The sequence below is a fragment of the Choloepus didactylus genome, chromosome 8 (assembly GCF_015220235.1).
Source record: "Choloepus didactylus isolate mChoDid1 chromosome 8, mChoDid1.pri, whole genome shotgun sequence".
Taxonomy (NCBI): domain Eukaryota; kingdom Metazoa; phylum Chordata; class Mammalia; order Pilosa; family Megalonychidae; genus Choloepus; species Choloepus didactylus.
Genome location: NC_051314.1, coordinates 103285906 through 103305983, shown reverse-complemented (window position 1 = coordinate 103305983; position 20078 = coordinate 103285906). Strand labels below are relative to the sequence as shown.

The window sequence follows — 20078 nt, the reverse complement described above, 5'->3', positions numbered from 1 at the left end:
AATAAGAGTTCCAATTTCTCCACATCACCTCCAGCATTTGTAGTTTCCTGTTTCTTTAATGGCAGCCATTCTAACCGGTGTTAGATGGTATCTCATTGTGGTCTTAATTTGCATCTCTCTAATAGCTAGTGAAGCTGCACATTTTTTCATGTGTTTCTTGGCCATTTGTATTTCCTCTTCAGAGAACTGTCTTTTCATATCTTTTGCCCATTTTATAATTGGGCTGTCTGTACTATTGTCATTGAGTTGTAGGATTTCTTTGTATATGCAAGATATCAGTCTTTTGTCAGATACATGGTTTCCAAAAATTTTTTCCCATTGAGTTGGCTGCCTCTTTACCTTTTTGAGAAATTCCTTTGAGGTGCAGAAACTTCTAAGCTTGAGGAGTTCCCATTTATCTATTTTCTCTTTTGTTGCTTGTGCTTTGGGTGTAAAGTCTAGGAAGTGGCCGCCTAATACAAGGTCTTGAAGATGTTTTCCTACATTATCTTCTAGGAGTTTTATGGTACTTTCTTTTATATTGAGATCTTTGGTCCCTTTTGAGTTAATTTTTGTGTAGAGGGTGAGGTAGGGGTCCTCTTTCATTCTTTTGGATATGGATATCCAACTCTCCCAGCCCCATTTGTTGAAAAGACCATTATGGCTCAGTTCAGTGACTTTGGGGGCCTTATCAAAGATCAGTCGGCCATAGATCTGAGGGTCTATCTCTGAGTTCTCAATTCGATTCCATTGATCTATATGTCTATCTTTGTGCCAGTACCATGCTGTTTTGGCAACTGTGGCTTTATAATAAGCTTCAAAGTCAGGGAGTGTAAGTCCTCCCACTTCGTTTTTCTTTTTTAGAGTGTCTTTAGCAATTCGAGGCATCTTCCCTTTCCAAATAAATTTGATTACTAGCTTTTCCAAGTCTGCAAAGTAGGTTGTTGGAATTTTGATTGGGATTGCATTGAATCTGTAGATGAGTTTGGGTAGAATTGACATCTTAATGACATTTAGCCTTCCTATCCATGAACATGGAATATTTTTCCATCTTTTAAGGTCCCCTTCTATTTCTTTTAGTAGAGTTATGTAGTTTTCTTTGTATAGGTCTTTTACATCTTTGGTTAAGTTTATTCCTAGGTACTTGATTTTTTTAGTTGCTATTGAAAATGGTATCTTTTTCTTGAGTGTCTCTTCAGTTTGTTCATTTCTAGCATATAGAAACATTACTGACTTACGTGCATTAATCTTGTATCCTGCTACTTTGCTAAATTTGTTTATTAGATCTAGTAGGTGTATCGTCGATTTCCCAGGGTTTTCTAGATATAAGATCATATCATCTGCAAACAATGACAGTTTTACTTCTTCTTTTCCAATTTGGATGCCTTTTATTTCTTTGTCTTGCCGGATTGCCCTGGCTAGCACTTCCAGCACAATGTTGAATAACAGTGGTGACAGCGGGCATCCTTGTCTTGTTCCTGATCTTAGAGGGAAGGCTTTCAGTCTCTCACCATTGAGTACTATGCTGGCTGTGGGTTTTTCATATATGCTCTTTATCATGTTGAGGAAGTTTCCTTCAATTCCTACCTTTTGAAGTGTTTTTATCAAAAAGGGATGTTGGATTTTGTCAAATGCTTTTTCAGCATCTATTGAGATGATCAATTGATTTTTCCCTTTCGAGTTTTTAATGTGTTGTAATACATTGATTGTTTTTCTTATGTTGAACCATCCCTGCATGCCTGGAATGAACCCCACTTGGTCATGGTGTATGATTTTTTTAATGTGTCTTTGGATTCGAATTGCAAGTATTTTGTTGAGGATTTTTGCATCTATATTCATTAGGGAGATTGGCCGGTAGTTTTCCTTTTTTGTAGCATCTTTGCCTGGTTTTGGTATTAGATTGATGTTAGCTTCATAAAATGAGTTAGGTAGTGTTCCATTTTTTTCAATGTTTTGAAAGAGTTTGAGTAAGATTGGTGTCAGTTCTTTCTGGAAAGTTTGGTAGAATTCCCCTGTGAAGCCATCTGGCCCTGGGCATTTATTTGTGGGAAGATTTTTGATGACTGATTGGGTCTCTTTGCTTGTGATGGGTTGGTTGAGGTCTTCTATTTCTTCTCTGGTCAGTCTAGGTTGTTCATATGTTTCCAGGAAATTGTCCATTTCTTCTACATTATCCAGTTTGTTGCCATACAGTTGTTCATAATATCCTCTTATAATTTTTTTAATTTCTTCAGGATCTGCAGTTATGTCACCTTTTTCATTCATTATTTTGTTTATATGGGTCTTCTCTCTTTTTGATTTTGTCAGTCTAGCTAGGGGCTTGTCAATCTTGTTGATCTTCTCAAAGAACCAACTTTTGGTGATATTTATCCTCTCTATTGTTTTTTTGTTCTCTATGTCATTTATTTCTGCTTTAATCCTTGTTATTTCTTTTCTTCTACTTGGTTTAGGATTGGTTTGCTGTTCATTTTCTAGCTTCTTCAGTTGATCCATTAGTTCTTTGATTTTGGCTCTTTCTTCCTGTTTAATATATGCGTTTAGTGCTATAAATTTCCCCCTTAGCACTGCTTTTGCTGCATCCCATAGGTTTTGGTATGTTGTGTTCTCATTTTCATTCGTCTCTATATATTTAGCAATTTCTCTTGCTATTTCTTCTTTAACCCACTGATTGTTTAGGAGTGTGTTGTTTAACCTCCAGGTATTTGTGAATTTTCTAAGTCTCTGATGGTTATTGACTTCTAATTGTATTCCATTGTGGTCAGAGAATGTGCTTTGAATAATTTCAATCTTTTTAAATTTATTGAGGCTTGTTTTATGTCCCAGCATATGATCTATTCTGGAGAAAGTTCCATGAGCACTAGAAAAGTATGTGTATCCTGGTGATTTGGGATGTAATGTCCTGTATATGTCTGGTAAATCTAATTCATTTATCAGATTGTTTAGGTTATCAATTTCCTTATTGGTCTTCTGTCTGGTTGATCTATCTATAGGAGAGAGTGATGTGTTGAAGTCTCCCACAATTATTGTGGAAACGTCAATTGCTTCCTTTAGTTTTGCCAGTGTTTCTCTCATGTATTTTGTGGCACCTTGATTGGGTGCATAGACATTTACGATTGTTATTTCTTCTTGCTGAATTGCCCCTTTTATTAGTATGTAGTGGCCTTCTTTGTCTCTCAAAACATCCCTGCATTTGAAGTCTATTTTATCTGAGATTAATATTGCTACACCTGCTTTCTTTTGGCTGTAGCTTGCATGAAATATTTTTTTCCATCCTTTCACTTTCAGTTTCTTTGTGTCCCTGTGTCTAAGATGAGTCTCTTGTATGCAACATATTGATGGTTCATTTTTTTTGATCCATTCTGCGAATCTATATCTTTTAATTGGTGAGTTTAATCCATTTACATTCAACGTTAAAACTGTGAAGGCATTTCTTGAATTGGCCATCTTATCCTTTGGTTTATGATTGCCATATTTTTCCCTCTCTCTATTAATATCCTTTATTGTACCCATACCGAATCTCTTTAGTACTGAACCTTTCTCCAAGTCTCTCTGTCCTGTCTTTGTTTCTCTGTCTGTAGGGCTCCCTTTAGTATCTCCAGTAGGGCAGGTGTCTTGTTAGCAAATTCTCTCAGCATTTGTTTGTCTGTGAAAAATTTAAGCTCTCCCTCAAATTTGAAGGAGAGCTTTGCTGGATAAAGTATTCTTGGCTGGAAATTTTTCTCACTCAGAATTTTAAATATATCGTGCCACTGCCTTCTTGCCTCCATGGTGGCTGCTGAGTAGTCACTACTTAGTCTTATGCTGTTTCCTTTGTATGTGGTGAATTGCTTTTCTCTTGCTGCTTTCAGAACTTGCTCCTTCTCTTCTGTGTTTGACAGTGTGATCAGTATATGTCTTGGAGTGGGTTTATTTGGATTTATTCTATTTGGAGTTCGCTGAGCATTTATGATTTGTGTATTTATGTTGTTTAGAAGATTTGGGAAGTTTTCCCCAACAATTTCTTTGAATACTCTTCCTAGACCTTTACCCTTTTCTTCCCCTTCTGGGACACCAATGAGTCTTATATTTGGACGTTTCATATTATCTATCATATCCCTGAGGTCCATTTCGATTTTTTCAATTTTTTTCCCCATTCTTTCTTTTATGCTTTCATTTTCCACTCTGTCATCTTCCAGGTCACTGATTTGTTGTTCAACTTCATCTAGTCTTGTACTATGAGTGTCCAGAATCTTTTTAATTTGGTCAACAGTTTCTTTAATTTCCATAAGATCATCCATTTTTTTATTTAGTCTTGCAATGTCTTCTTTATGCTCTTCTAGAGTCTTCTTGATTTCCTTCATATCCCGTACTATGGTCTCATTGTTCATCTTTAGTTCTTTGAGTAGCTGCTCTAGGTGCTGTGTCTCTTCTGGTCTTTTGATTTGGGTGCTTGGGCTTGGGTTATCCATATCGTCTGGTTTTTTCATATGCTTTATAATTTTCTGTTGTTTTTGGCCTCGTGGCATTTGCTGAACTTGATAGGGTTCTTTTAGGGTTTGTAGACCTATTGAAGTCCTTATCTCTAATTTATCAGATCTACAGCTTCGTGTAGTACACTTTCTCTAATTAACCAGCAGGTGGTGTCCACGAGCCACCTGTTCTCCACAAGCCAGTTCTCCCCTGCTTAGCCTTTTTGGTGAGTGGGGGAGTGAGTCTTGTGGGGCCCAATTGGTGTACCAAGCTTGCGTGTGTAGTTGGTGTTGCCTGCCCTGTATGTGGGGCGTGTTTCTGGGCAGTCGGGGAGGGGGGGTGGCCCTAACAATCAAATCTCCCTGATGATCCTAGAGTTTTAAAGCTGCTGCAATAGTCTAATCCTTCAGTTCAGTCCTGCCACAGTTTGTCTCTGCCACTGACCCACAGTTCCTTGGTATTGGCGTACGGCTCCTGAGACTTGCAAGTGGGCCCCTCTTCCAGGCTGTGCACCCCGGGTCCTCTGTTGAGGGATGACTGTGCTATGTCACAGGTGAGTGCCATCCCCCCAGGGCAGTTCTGGGCTGCTGGGCTGTGTAGGGAGGCGCCCAGTCTGCTCAAATGATGGCTGAATGGGGCTTTGTTAATTCACACTGCTCCACCTTCCCAACTCTGGGACAATCAGCTGAGGTTGCAGGGAAGGCTAATGTCCACACCCAGTTTTGTGGTTTGTGCCTGTTATTTGAAGCACTTCTGTCACACTGGGTTGTGTGGGGCAGCTCTGGGGTATGGGGCTGGCGATGGGCAGGAGTGTTTCCTGTCCACCAGGATGGTGGCTGTGAGCGGACACCCCCCTTTTCTTGGGAAGTTGTGGTGTTTAGTGAATTTTCTCAGCCACTGGATTATTGCCTTTTGTCTCAGAGCTCTCTTAGTTCTGCTCTTGACTTGACGTGCCCAAATTGCAATTCTTTGAAGCTTTCTGTATTTGGCTTCTTAGAGTAATTGTTTTAGAAAAAGAAAAAAGGATTAAAAAAAAAAAAAAAAAAGGGCCCTCCTCAGAGATCTGATGGGTTATTGAAATGCTAATAGACAAAGCAACCAGGGCCATTAAGGAAAGGTCCACAGGGCAGAGAGATCAGCTTTTCTTCGGGATTTGCATATGCGCCTCAAGGCCTGAGCTCCGCCCTTCCCCTTTCTGTGTTCACTAGAACTCCAAAAATCCTCTGCTTTTATTTTGGAGTTTTTCGTGTTATTTTTTTTTTTCTATGCCTGTCTCCTCTCTGCTGGGCTGGCAGCTCTCAGATTCTCGGGTGTCTGGTCTCAGTCTATCTATGGTTGGAGTCTGGATCAGTAGAATGAGTTTCCGATAAGAGCAGCCACTGCAGTTCTCCCTTCTCCTTCCTGGAGCTGGCAGCCCCTCCTCCCACGGGACTGAGCCTGGCAGGGAGGGGCACGGGTCCCCTGGCCGCAAAAACTTACAGATTTCTCTGATCTCAGCAGTTCGACATTTTCATGAGTGTTGTATGAAGTATGCCCAAAGACAGATTGCTCTGTGGTGTCCAGTCCATGCAGTTCCTGTCTTTTTACCTACTTTCCTGGAGGAGTAACTAAAACTTACAGCTCACCAGTCTGCCATCTTGCCCCGCCTCCTCTTCTATTACTTTTATATGAGATGAGAAGGTTCTTGTCCAACTATAGTTAAGATGATTACATGGTTCTTAAGAGAAACTTTTAACTTTTTAAATGAGTTCTTACATGATGTGGTGAAAAAAAAATAATTTTACATTTTTCTGCTCTGATTTGTGATGACAAATTTATCACATTTATGTTTTATATTTTCTAGGGTCTCTCTGGTCTATTTATTTCCACTCACATATGTCTCTTGTTGTGCTAGTACTACACTGTTTTAATCACCATTGTTTTAAAGTAATGTTTTAATACCTCAGCTGCCTGAGTAAAGTGTGATATTGGCATCTGGACCCTCCCTAGGGAGCCAAAGGCCATCAAAAAGTCTTTTGGGTAGTCCCCTTGTTTCCTTGTGCATCATACCTTTGACTAAGTAAATTCAGAGTTTATAGTACACGTGCATGTGTGTGGTGTAATGGTAGGTGTCTCTTCCAATAAATCACATAAAAAGCTGTAGGAAAATATTGTTACCCTCATATTAGAAGTGAGAAAACTGAGTCTTAGAAAGATATGGAAACAGACCCAAAGTCAGAGAACTAGTATGTTGTAGAATTAGGATTTGGACCCAGGACCATCAGATTCCAGAACCTCTCTCTGGACTGCTATATTTCATCAAGCTGTGGAGTGTTGGTGAGCAAGCCCAAAGCACATTTCCATGTCTCTTCTCTCTAGTGACCTTCCAGTCAGGAATGGCCATGTGACAATTATGGCCAAAGAGACTTAAATCTGCTACAGAATTCTCAGAAACATGTTTGCGTATTTTATATTGATCATCATCTCCCTGCCCGCCGCCCTTCCTTTTATCATTTTTCCTTTAGTATTATAGCAAGAACCACAACAGCCATTTTGCAACCGTTAGGAAAAGGCCAAGAGAATTGCAGTAGCTTCAGTGCCGACAGGGTTGAAAATGCTTAACAAGGGGCCACATTTACATATCTCTGGATTACTTTGTTGATGAATAATAAAGTCACTGAAATCAAGTTTGCAGTTACTACCTAATTGATAAACCCATTTAATGGCTTTTCCTAAGAATATTATTTTGTCTGATTATAGTCTCAATTCTCATGGGTTGCTATTTGTCTAAAACAGCTCTATCCAGCTTTCATTTTTAGTATTTTTAGCAAATTTAATCTAGGTGACCCATGCAGACAGCTCATCATTGGCTTTTGTTTTTAACTTAGTCTGAGACTATGTTATACTATCTGAATTACAAATCTAAGAAAATAGTAACAGTAAGGCTATTTCAACATCATATAAAAAGAGAATAATTTATACCAGCTGTAAGTCACCTACTAAAAAATAAAAAATCTAAGAATATTTCATAAGAGAAAATAAACAGCATAGTTATTCAGGGGTAATTATTTACCTATTAATTTTTTGCTCGGTCCAAATCCTTCATAAACCCAGAGATGACCCTGACAGGTCAATGGTGTCAAATTCATCTGGAAGTTGATTATGTCAAGCCAAATGATGTGATTTGAAGGGGCTACTATCCTCCACTGGCAGCTATGGCACGGATGAAAGAAAGTAAAGAATGATTTCCAAACAGCTTATACTATTATTTACTTTGCTTGGAATTTAATGCATCCTTTTAACGACTGTCAGTGAGCCTTAGTTTTCATAGCTGTGTCTTTGTGCTTGGATGAAAGACTGATTTCTACTGGAAATTATAGCCAATAAAAGTATTCTCTAATATTCAATTTTTAAGAAGTTTTAGTTAAGTTCACCCACCATGATTGGCCAATCACGTGTATCATCCTAAACCCTGATTGGCAATCTATAAGATAAGGATCTACATTTGCTTGAATTTGCCCCAAAGTCCCTCATATAACAGATATTTATTTAGGATTGATATCATATAAATCTTCATTTTTAATTTCTCACCGTAAATTTATTCTATTGAGTAATTCAAAGAAAGCTCTCTTTTCATTTTTGCATTTTAAGAACCACTTACTGAGTACCCGCTATAAACCAGACAAATTTGCATACATTATTTCAATCTCCAAACCACTTTAGTAAGAGATATGCTTTCAATTTTCCCTAACAAATGATCTCTTTTGTTGACAAAGTGAAATTTAACAGGGATATTCTTAAATTTAGAATGTTTTTTTTCTTTGAGATGGAAGACCTCACACTAAGTGTTAATGCTAGCAATGAGCATCACATACTGTTTTCATCATAATAAGCATTCCTTCCCCACCTTATATTGCTTCCATGAGAATATCTTGGGATCTGTATAATTCCTGCAGGTTTAGTCAGAATAACATCCTCACAAGTGACCACAAGCTCTTGGTTCAAACTCTGGGGAGGCCTAGTTATTTTCCTACCTTCTGGATCTAAAAATAATTATGACAAGGATGGAAAGGAAATGAGAGGGGAAAAAAAAAAAAAAAAAAACTAACTTAGCAATGCTTTTCTGTGCCAAAGAGGGAAACTAGCTTTCAGTTTTCTACACTCATCCAGAGTCAAAAGGCCTCACTAATTACACATTCTAAAATATAATCTGATAACTTTGAAGTATATAGTTTATATATTTTTCATGCTATCATATAATATTTATATAGTTTGTTTTCAAAACTCACTCTAACTTTTTATCATTGTAGTATCTCTGTAAAGAAAACTCTAATATGGAGATGATAAATTGTCTAGAGCTAATCAGGCAGCTAAGATTTAGAACCCAAATCTTCTGACCCGTGAGAATTATAGCTTCAGAAAAGGCTCTCTGTGGTGGAAAACAAAAAAAATCACAGTCAGAAATACTATCTTGCAACCAGCATATCTTAGCGACATCCAGAAGTCATAATTCTCGATGACTTGCAAGTCAACCATGTTATCCACGGAGCAGTTTCTCTTTTTTGGACCTGACCAAATCTCAGATCACTTAAATAGATTTTTTATTGCAAACATGAACTCATTCCCCACAGAAAGGTCATTTCTTCCAAGATAGTGTATAAATTTTGAAATATTCAAAGAAAGAATAACACTGATTGTTAAACTTCATAAGTTTATAAATTGACCAAACATACCTTGAACACTGAAGACAATATAGCTCATACCAAAAGCACCTTGCCAAGGGGTACGAAATACCACTCTCACCAATGGGCCAGAACTCACAAAATTCTTCGGGTAAGACCTTACTCCACATAATTCACCTTTTTTTTTTTTTTAAAGAAAAAGTCAAATCTAGTAAGAAAACAAGAACACATTTTTGAACCATTTCTATATTTTAGGCATAGTGATTAATTTAATGATGACATAGAAATTTAATCCATTCTGCAAAATGAGGAAACAGGGCTCATGAAGTCAAGAGACTCACGGACAGGTGGTGGGTATGAGCCAGGAACTGAACCCAGGTCCGTGAATCCAGTAGTCATCATAGCCCACTAAGTCACTGTGCTTCCGTGATGGACAGTGGGCAGTCAAAAACTTATCTTCAAAATGATTATGATTTGCCATTTTCTAACAGAAAAGTAGCCTACTAATTTAAAAAAAACTCATCTCTAAGATCACTGATGAAAAAAATTTTCTAATTAAAAAATTACTTTCTCTTTATAGTCAATCTTTGATTGACTACAAAACTATAACCATAATTCTAAAATGACTCTGCTTAAGCAGGTGTGGGAAGAATCTGGGAGTTTCTTAGAATGAAGCTTATCTACTATTAAGAATACTTCAGTTTCATTGTGACATTTATTTAAATGTCACCTGCTCAAAAAAGACCTTTGCTGGTAACACTATTTATGACTGTATACTAACTATATCTCAGATACTTTTTTTCTCCCTTCCCACTTCATTTTTTTTTCCCTTAGCTCTTCCATCTAATATTCTATATATTCTATTTTGGTCTTATGTCTGTTTTTTTCCCACCCCTAGGAATATAAACATTATATGGGCAGGGATTTGTCCATTTTGTTCATTACTGTATTCCCAGAAAAATAACAGTCAGACCCTGGCACACAATAGGTGCTCAACAAATACTTGGGAGGAGGAAGGGAAAAAGGATCATATTCAAAAAGAACAAAAGAAAAGAAAAAAAACATTGGTTGGCATAACATATTAGGGTACGTGATATTGAAATACTATTTGAAGAATTATAAAATACTTATTGGTAGTAAGTAGAGTAAATGAGTCACTAGCTCACAAAGGGAACAAGATAGCATTTGAACAGATAGAAGAATACTATCCAACTTGAGTACGGGGCAATATATCCATTACAGTTGTACTTCTGCTAGCTATCATCTGAAGAGATAGAACAATTCCACAAGGATCAAACTGGCAATTTCAAATCAAAGAAATGCCAGCTTGGAAAATTATAGGGGTTCCAGCAGGTAATCCACAACAAAGTCAAGCATGGTTTTCAATAGTTAATAGTGATAAAGGCATTTTCCCAGAAAAAGTGTCTAAAAATGAAGATATGATAAAGATAGTACTACAAATTGGGGAGAAAATAACCTATACATATATTTTTTAAAGAAACAGGTATAGTCTCTCTTTACCATATAGAAAAGGTATTTCGGCAGGATTAAACAGGTAAATTACTTTTAAAGATTGAAAAAAAGATTATTTTTCTGAGTTCAGAATGGGGAATGAATTTTTAAGCAGAATAATAGTGCCATTCAAAGACTGAAGAATCAATGGATAGATTCAGAATGGGGAATGAATTTTTAAGCAGAATAGTAGTGTCATTCAAAGACTGCAGAATCAAAGGGTAGATTTAAGTGAGTAACTTAAAAATTGTACATCAATATACAATAAACAAAATTTAAATGCCAATAACCTTAAGAATAAGTATTTGAACTTATGACAAGGGAAGTTTTCCTTACATATAAAGCTCTTATAAACTAATAAAAAGAATACCCAAATTTAAGAATGGACAAAAATAATCACAAGTCATAAAAAAATATAGTTACTAATCTATTAAAAAGTTATTTATCCCTATTAATAATATAAAAAGTAAAAAATGCCTATCAAATTTATACATTATGTTATGGGTAGGATGAAAGAAGCACCCTTTTATTACTATTGGTAGGGAAAACTTATTTAGCCTTTCTGACAAATAATTTAGCAATATACATTCATGCAAACAAAACAAAAAGTCCGATTCTCCAGCCATTGTTCTAATTTGGGTTGGAGGGTGGGGATACAGAAGGGAAGAAATTAGCAAGGAACCTGCTCTCATGAAGTTTTCATTTTAGTCAAGCAAAAGAAGATGATTTCAGACAGGGACAAAATCTACAAATGAAAGAATGAACCTGGTATGATAGAAATGACTGTGGGGGAGGAAAGGATGAAAGGATGATGCTACTTCAGACTGTGAGGCCTCTGTGAGGAGGGGACTTTCACTTTCTCATATATTTATTAAATGCCTTCTTTGTGCCAGGCACTCTTCTAGGCAGTGGGGATTCTAGAACTGAACAGACTAAAATTCTAGCCTCATGAAGCTCATTCCATAGCGTAGACAGGGACAAAAAACAAACATGATTTTTTAAAAAATCATATAATATATGAGAAGATGGAAAACGCTAAGGAAAAAATGTCAAAGGAGACTGAGGTAGGAGCTGAAGTTAATTACGTCAGTCAAGGTCGGCCTCATTAAGCAGGGGACTTTTGATGGAGACTAGAGGGAGGGGTGGGACAAGGAGGAGGAGGAGCTCTTGAGGAGCTGAGAGAACCCAATGGACAGTGGCCCTGAGGTAGGAGTAAGCTTGGCCACGAGGCCGTGCTCTGGAGTTGGGAGTTTGCATTTTATTCCAGCTGCACTGAGAAACCCTTGAGGAGTTTAAATCAAGGGGAGACCCCGAGGGAATATAATCTGATTGTAGGGGGAAAATGTGCCAAGTGAGTAGGCCAGTTAATTTTTACTTTAGTCAAAATGAGATAGTACTTAAATTGAAAAATTCTTTAAACTGGAAGAGACAATATAGAAACGGACCAACAACAAACAGAACTTGGACCCACAATCTCTGAAGCAATCAGGCTGGGAAGCCAAACCCACTACCTTCGCAGCAATTAGTCCCCAAACATTCAGAATTTGGTCAATAACTGCCACCTCCTTCAACAGAGGCCCAAACAGAGAAAGCCAAATATGCTCCCCTAACCATTTAAATGAGATTGTTTGCTTTTAATTAGCCATCCTCAAGCTTCCCCATGTAAAAAACTCCAATCAGGGCTATAAAGCTTTCCCACTCCTCTGCTTCCTTTTGTGTCTCGGCCAAATGCCACAATGGTGGCTGATTCCCTTGCTATATATAACAAGCTCTGAATAAATAGTCTTTGCTTTTTCTCATTTCGGTGGTCTTCATTTATTTCTACTTAACAAATGTTTCTGTTTTCTTACCCAATGATTTAATGTCTCAGAATTTTTCCTAGGGAAACAATCTCACCCTCAAAGCAATTTTTCTGACCTCTTCATACTCTGGAATCAAGCACATACATGTATGCACACTACACTCACTCATAAAAACATACGCAAACTCATTTTCTTTCCAAGTTTCCATCAACCAAATTATTTCCATCACTTTCCCACCTCCCTCCTTATTGAGAGCCAAAAAGCCTTTATTACGCCTACATAAACAGGAGGTGGCAAGTTTGTTTAACAAAAACAGGTTTGCCTGTACATGAAATAAAATGATGGCTGGCATACTGTTAGCAAATCTTTTTAATCATACCATTTAAAAAGGCTTTAAAGTGTTTGCTTTAATTTTTAATTCAAAACCTCCCTCTATTTTTAACCATTTTCTTAACTCCTCTTCTACCATATATACTCTTCTGACATTCTGGCATGGTTCTGGTATATTTGAAGAAGTTAACCCTCTCATCAATTTTTTTTTTCTGAACACACACAAAACCTTTAGTATATCTGCTTTGTAAATTCAAATTTTGAAACTACTATGTGTCTAGGAAAAAGGCTTGCCTATTACCTGAATCAACATTTTGGTAGTATTATTACCAAGACAAAACTCTCTCGTGATCATAAACTGCCAACCCAGAAAAGGCTCCTAGCACAAAGTTTAAATGCCAGTGAGGATTACCTGACATTCTTTGCTCACTTTGGCTTTCTTTAAAAATAGTCAGAACTGAGTCTTGACACATGTGAGACCCAGGGATTGAGAGATACTCAACCGTAAATTTTGCCATACTGCTTGGTGATACTCTCAGCACCCAAGAACACTCCAGTTTTCCTTTATAATCCAGTGGATGTCCTGGAGTTGAAAAAAAGCCTCTGGGTTCTTGTAGCTCCACTTCTGAGTAACAGACTGCAATTCATAACACACAGACACAAAGGACCAACATGAACAAGACAAAGAAAAATGAGGTTCTATCACAGCAGTGAGCCTGAAAAAATTAAGTTTGCAAGAAGGTAATTAAGGGTTTATCATTATTAGGTACAGGTTCACGAGTTAAAAAGATCCTCCCGTTTATTGTGTCCTATTTCCTTGAAACGAAATTATAGAGGTAGAATTTAAGACACAGTTATCTGAAATTAACTAAAGTTTTTCCAATTTCCAAGACAATACACTCTGGATTGCATTCTGTTTTCCCAACATGTTTTCATTTCTTTCTTCCTTTGCCATGCAATCAAACATGGTTGTTTGAATTGGTAGATATGGAAGACAGATTTTTGTTCAGTTTTGTTGAAATGTGCCCTTGCCAGAATTAGAAAATTTGTCTTCTCTTCTTATGGAGAACAAATAAATTCTCCCACAAGACTGAATTAGCTAAAGCAGTGATAGTTAACTGGTATTCAAGAAAGTTGGACCCTCTTTTAAGTCATTGTTTCTTATTCCCCAACCCTTCCTAGTTTTCCACTAGGGTTGAATGTATATGGGGGAGGTTGGGGCAGAGATGGATGAAAAGGCAAAATCCATGACCATTTGGAAACAAAGAGAGATGATTTAGGACTTTTGTCTCTCTACAAGTCTATTATAGACTTCCAATTCTCAGTTGTTGTTTGCTTTTGACTAACAATCAAAATTCTATTGGCAAATGGACACTAGCAATTGTTGGAGAATTAAGAGAGAGATTAACCCTGATGCTGGTTTTGGTCACCTCCAAGTGTGTACCTAGTTGTGTGGTCATGATGACTGAGATACCTGAAATTCTAAGGACCTTTGTTCAGGTTGGAATAAATAGCTTACAGATTAAAATAACTTTATGCACTTCTCCAAAATGCAAAATCTTGTACACAACCACAAGATTTTCAAGGTTTCTTTTTTTAACCTGCAACAGATGTATTTTTGGGTGGGTGAGGGAAGATCCCCAGACAACTAAACTAACTCTCTTTCCTTAGCTTAAAACTACAAACTAGAATGTAAATCCAGAGATTATGGTGTTGGAAATCAGTGTACAGAGATAAACAATGCTTTTTGCTAGATTCTTACTGCATACATTAATGGGATATTGAACCTTAACTACCTGACCCAGACACACTGTCTGTTGGAGGCATGGGTGGTAGCAATTGTTTTGTTAAGGTTTTGCTTTCATCATTTACCTGAAGCAGAGCAGAACCTGCATCTGGAAAGAACAGGTTAAAAATAAATAAAGAGGAAGGGATTGTGGGAAGATGGCAGGGTAAGAAGGTCCAGGAATCAGTCCCTCCACCAGAAGAACTATTAAACAGACAGTACTGTCTGAATCAACTATTTTGAAACTCCAGAGTCTAGTAGAACACTGTGCAACATCCAGGGAACAACAGGAGAAAGAGTCTGATAAATTGCAGTATATACTGGTGAATTGTGCCTTTGGAGCAGCAGCTACCATTCACCCATCCCCTGGCCTCGTGGCAGTCAGTCGTGAGGTCCTTAGCCCAGGCTCCCGTGCAGCTTGCTGGTGCCAGTGTGGGATATAAAGACCTAATTCCCGAAGACTGGGGTGTGCGGTCCAGTTGCTGACCACTGCTTTTATCAGCTACTTCACATCACTGGGGTCCCAGCTCTGGGGGCACCATTATTCCAACTTGCCTCAGGCAAAAGGGGTAGAGGAGTCTTAAGGACAGTAACCTTTCCTCAAAACAACAGAAAACAATTAGAGGGCTGCATTTACTGGGAAAGTGACGAGTCAAGAAAAAACAGCTTCAGACTTTGGGGAAGATGCTAGCGTAGGGAGCTGCAAGACACATTCCTCCAAAAGCAACTAGTGGACAGGAACAAATTCTCTAAAACAACAGTTCTAGGGCCCCGGAAGCCAGGGGAGCACTGTAAGCATCCATGAAAGAGCAGGATGAGGAGACTGAGAAGCTGAGGCAAAAAGAACTGTGAGTAAATCGCCCCATGGCAGCGGCTGGCTCCCACCCCCCCACCCTCGAGGCAAGCAGCCTTGGTGCAGTGTATGGCTGGCTGCTGCAGATGGAGATGGATGTGGGGGCCTTCCTCCCACGGAATAGGGAGGGGCACTGCTAACGATGGCTTCTGATTGTCATGTTTGGAATGCTGGGTCCCAGCGTTGAATCACGGATCTACCCTACCCTGGAAAGAGTTCCCCACAGACATTGTTTCATCACCACCCCTGCCAGAGGTAGAGCCTATGGAAGTTGAAAAGACACACTCTCTCAGTCAGGCTGTGGGGAATACTTTGCTGAAGACCATCATCTGCTGGGCAGGCCAGGAAAGCACAGTTTTTGGGAGCCATCGAAAAGGCTTTTTGTTGTTTTTCCCGACCCTCTTTCCATGGCCCTTTGGATCTGGTCTGTGCCCCTTACAAGGGCTCCTGGCTCTGTTTCAATCACTTAAACATAGGCAATTCCACAGATCTAGAATAAACTGAACCAAGAGTCAAAGAAAAGCCTTAACTCAATGCCTATCAACAATAAGATCCTAAGTAAGAGAGAGAAACTGACCAGAGTAAACTCATCAGCATAATCAAATGTGTAGAAATTAGCAAAAAAAAAAAAAAAAAAAAAAAATGAGCCATGCTAAGAAACAGGAAGATATGGCCCAGTCAAAGGAACAAATTCCTTCAAAAATGAGGGAGAGTTTAAAATATTCACAGATAAACAGAAACAGAGAGTTTGTCAATAAGAGATCTATCCTACAAGAAATTCTAGCATAAGTTCTGGAGTCTGAAAGGAAAAGGCAGGAAAGAGAGGCTTGCAGGAGAGTGTAGAAATGAAGATTTTCAGTAAGGGTAACTAAAAGGATAAAAAGAGACAAAAATAAGATATGACATACAAAAGCCAAAGAATTAAATAGTTGAAGTAAGTACTGCCTTTACAGTATTAAATGTTACTGGATTACACTCCCCAATCAAGACACAAATTGACAGATTGAATAAAAAAAATCACCATTTATATGCTGTCTACAAGAAATAGACCTTAGACTGAAGGACACAAATTGATTGAAAATGAAAGGTTGGAAAAAGGTATTCCATGCAAATAGTAACCAAAAAAGAGCTGGGGAAGCTGTAGTAATATCAGACAAAATAGACTTTAAATGCAAAATTATTATAAGAGACAAAAAGACATTATATATTAATAAAAGAGGCACTCCACCAAGAAGAAATAATGCTCATAAATATTTAGGCATCTAACCAGTGTGCTCCAAATGACAAAAATACTGGAAAACTGAATGGAGAGATAGACACCTCTACAATAATAGTTGGAGACTTCAACACACCGCTGTCACCAATAGAGAGAACACCTAGATAGATGATCAATAAGGAAACAAAGAACTTCAATAAAGTGATAAATGAACTCAACTTAACAGACATAATACAAAATATTGCACTCCAAAACAGTAGGATATACATTCTTCTCAAGTGCTCATGGATCATTCTTCAGGATAGACTACATATTGGGTCACAAAACACATCTCAATAAAAAGATTTAAAGTATATAAAACACTTTTTCTGACCATAATAGAATGAAGCTAGAAATGAGTAAAAGGTGGAGAACCAGAAAATTCAAAAATACCTGGAGGTTAAACAACACACTTTGAAACCATCAGTGGGTCAAAGAAGAAATTGAAAGAGAAATCAGTAAAATCAGTAAATATCTTGAGACAAATGAAAATGAGAAACAACATATCAAAACTTAGGGGATGCATACACGGTGGGTGAACTTGCTGCCCTCCCCACTACGTGGGATGTGACTCTGGTGGGTGGGGGTCTCCCGGGCAACGTGGGGTGTGGCCTGAACCCGGTGTCATGGGATTGAGATAATCTTCTTGACTGAAGGTGGGGGGGAGGGGTGGGGGGTGTGTGTGGGGGGCAAGTGGGACAAGGTGAGGTTTCAGTGGCTGAGAGATTCAGGTGGAGTTGAGAGGTCACTCTGGAGGGCATTCTTATGCTCTCTATACAGATATCGCACTTTGATTTTTGCTGTATTGGAACAGCTAGAGGGAAATACCTGAAACAGTCGAACTGCAACCCAGTAGCCTTGATTCTTGAAGGCAACTGCCCAACTACGTAGCTCACATGGTGTGACTGTATGATTGTGAAAACCTGGTGGCTCACACTCCCTTTACCCAGTGTACAAACAAGTGAGTAGAAAAATGGGGACCAAAACTAAATGAAAAATAAGGTGGGATGGAATGTTTTAGGTGTTCTCTTTTAATTTTATTTCTTTTAGAATAAGGAAAATGTTTAAAAATTGATTCTGGTGATGAACGTACAACTATGTGATGGTACTGTGAATAACTGATTGTACACTGTGGATGATTGTAGGGTATGTGAATATACCTCAATAAAACCATATTTAAAAAATTTTAAAAAGCAATTAACCCCCCCCCAAAAAAAAACCAAACTTATGGGATGCAGCAAAGAGAGAGAAATTTATACCCCAATATGCCTACATTTAAAAAGAGGAAAGAGCTAAAAACAAACACCTAAAAGCACACATGAAGAAAGTAGGAAAAGAACAGCAAACTAATCTAAAAGTAAACAGAAGGAAAGAAAATAACAAAAATTAGGGCAGAAATAAATTAAATTGATAATTAAAAACCAGAAAGAATCAACAAAAGCAAAAGTTGGTTCTTTGAGAACAATAAAAATGTAAACCCTTAGCTAGACTGACAAAAAAACAGAGAGGATGAAAATAAATAAAATCAGAAATGAGAAGGGTGACCTCACTACTGACCCCACAGAAATAAAGACCATAAGGGGATACTATGAACAATTGTATGCCACCAAATTTGACAACTTGGATGAAATGGACAAATTCCTAGAAACACGTGAAAGGCCTACACTGACTCTAGAAGAAATAGAAGATCTCAATAGACCAAACACAAGTAAGGAAATTGAAACAGTCATCAACAACCTCCCAACAAAAAAAAAGCACAGGACCAGGTGGCTTTACAACATTGTACAACATTGTTAGTGTAATTAGCATCACTAAAATACATATTTGAATATGGGGAAATTTTAGGTTGTGTATATGTTACTAGAAAAATTTTAAAAAGAAATCATAGGACTATATAACATGAACAGTGAATCCTAAAGTATACCGTAGATTACAGTTAATAGTACAACTATAAAAATGTTTTTTTATTACTTGCAACCAAATGTACTATACTAATACAAGGTGTTAATAGAGTGATACATGGGAACTCTGTATTTTATGCATGATTTTTCTGTAAACCTACATCTTCTCTAATACATAAATAAACAAACATGAAAGTTTGAGGACAAAACGTAGTCCATACCAAAGCAACCACTGTCAAAAGAGAAAGCAAATCCAGGATTTGAAGCCCCAAGAAAAGTCTACCCTAACTCTGTCCCAGAGAGAACTTACTCTTACAGCCCTCTGTGCTTCAATGTTAATATGATAATAAATAGAACTACTCTATAGTTTTCTCTTTCATAATGCCGACTTCTGACACACTCTACTCTCTCAAACCCATTCTGAAGAAAGAGGCATTGTACTTAACAATATCTGAAAATATTTACCTTTGATTTTGGATTGGATCCAGTCCCAGAAAACCCTCACCCTGGCAAATACACCTGGATTCCCTGCCTGGGCACAGCCGGCACCCCAGCTGACGATGCCGTAGAGGATAAAGGGACCTCTTCCATATCTGCATACTAATGATCCACCAGGGTCTCCCTGAAACATCAAGAAAACATGCTCAGTTTTGGAAGAGAAATGACCCAAAATTCATTCATAATGTGATTCTTTAATTTTTCACACATTAGCTCATCTTTTTTATACCTTAGAATACTTAATTGTATATGTAGTTTTCTGAAAAGGGTAACATAGTAATTAAAGTCCAGGATCAAATAGTAAGTTCAATAACAAAAGTTCAAATAAGAAAATGAGCCCCAGAGGAGCATCTTCTTTGAACTCCATTACCACCAGTAAGTCAATATTTAAGACTTCAACTTATACCTTTTGAAAAATGAAACTTAAGAAGGTGCACAGTGGCTCAAACCGACCCAACCCCAGAAACAGGCTACCTGTCCCTTGAAGGCAGCTGGACTATGGTCACGGGGTTGGCAAACTGTGGGCAGCCTTTCCCTATCACAAAGCTCACTCTCGGCACAGTATGTTCTGATTAGTCAAAAAGTAACTCTATGACACATGCAGGAGGAGAAAAGAAAGGTGTTAGTAGGGGGGATTTTTAATAGCTGTCTAATATTTAATTAAATCATTTTAGTTCTAATTCTAGTATTTAATTTTAGTTGGGCTTACATGCATACTTCAAAGGTATACAAGTTAAGGGATTTTAAGGGCTAAGCTAATTTAACTTACTAGAACCTTAGTTGTAGAAACCTATACTTAGAGAAATAAACGATCTATCCAACTTCACAAACAGAAGGAGTGGCAGTGTAGAATTTGAGCATGTCCCCTGCTAAAGTCCAGTGCCCTTTCCTCTCCGCCCTGTGGATACAGAGTCACGAATGGAGCTACCTCAGAGAACTCTAGTATCTGATTTACATGATTATAAAATTCAAGGCAAGACGCATGAAAAGTTAACTTATCACCATTCTTTTTATTGTATTAAATATCGATGCTTTGTTCATGATCATGGTGA

The 20078-nt window shown here is 37.8% G+C and overlaps 1 protein-coding gene across 1 annotated transcript in view; it reads right to left on the bottom strand.

Annotated features, from left to right (window-relative positions):
* OVCH1 (ovochymase 1) overlaps positions 1-20078 on the bottom strand; it is a 76578-nt gene that overhangs the window by 25717 nt on the left and 30783 nt on the right. Inside the window, 1 exon segment of the mRNA XM_037846485.1 lies at positions 18994-19150. Within this exon segment, the coding sequence (XP_037702413.1) occupies positions 18994-19150 (157 nt within the window).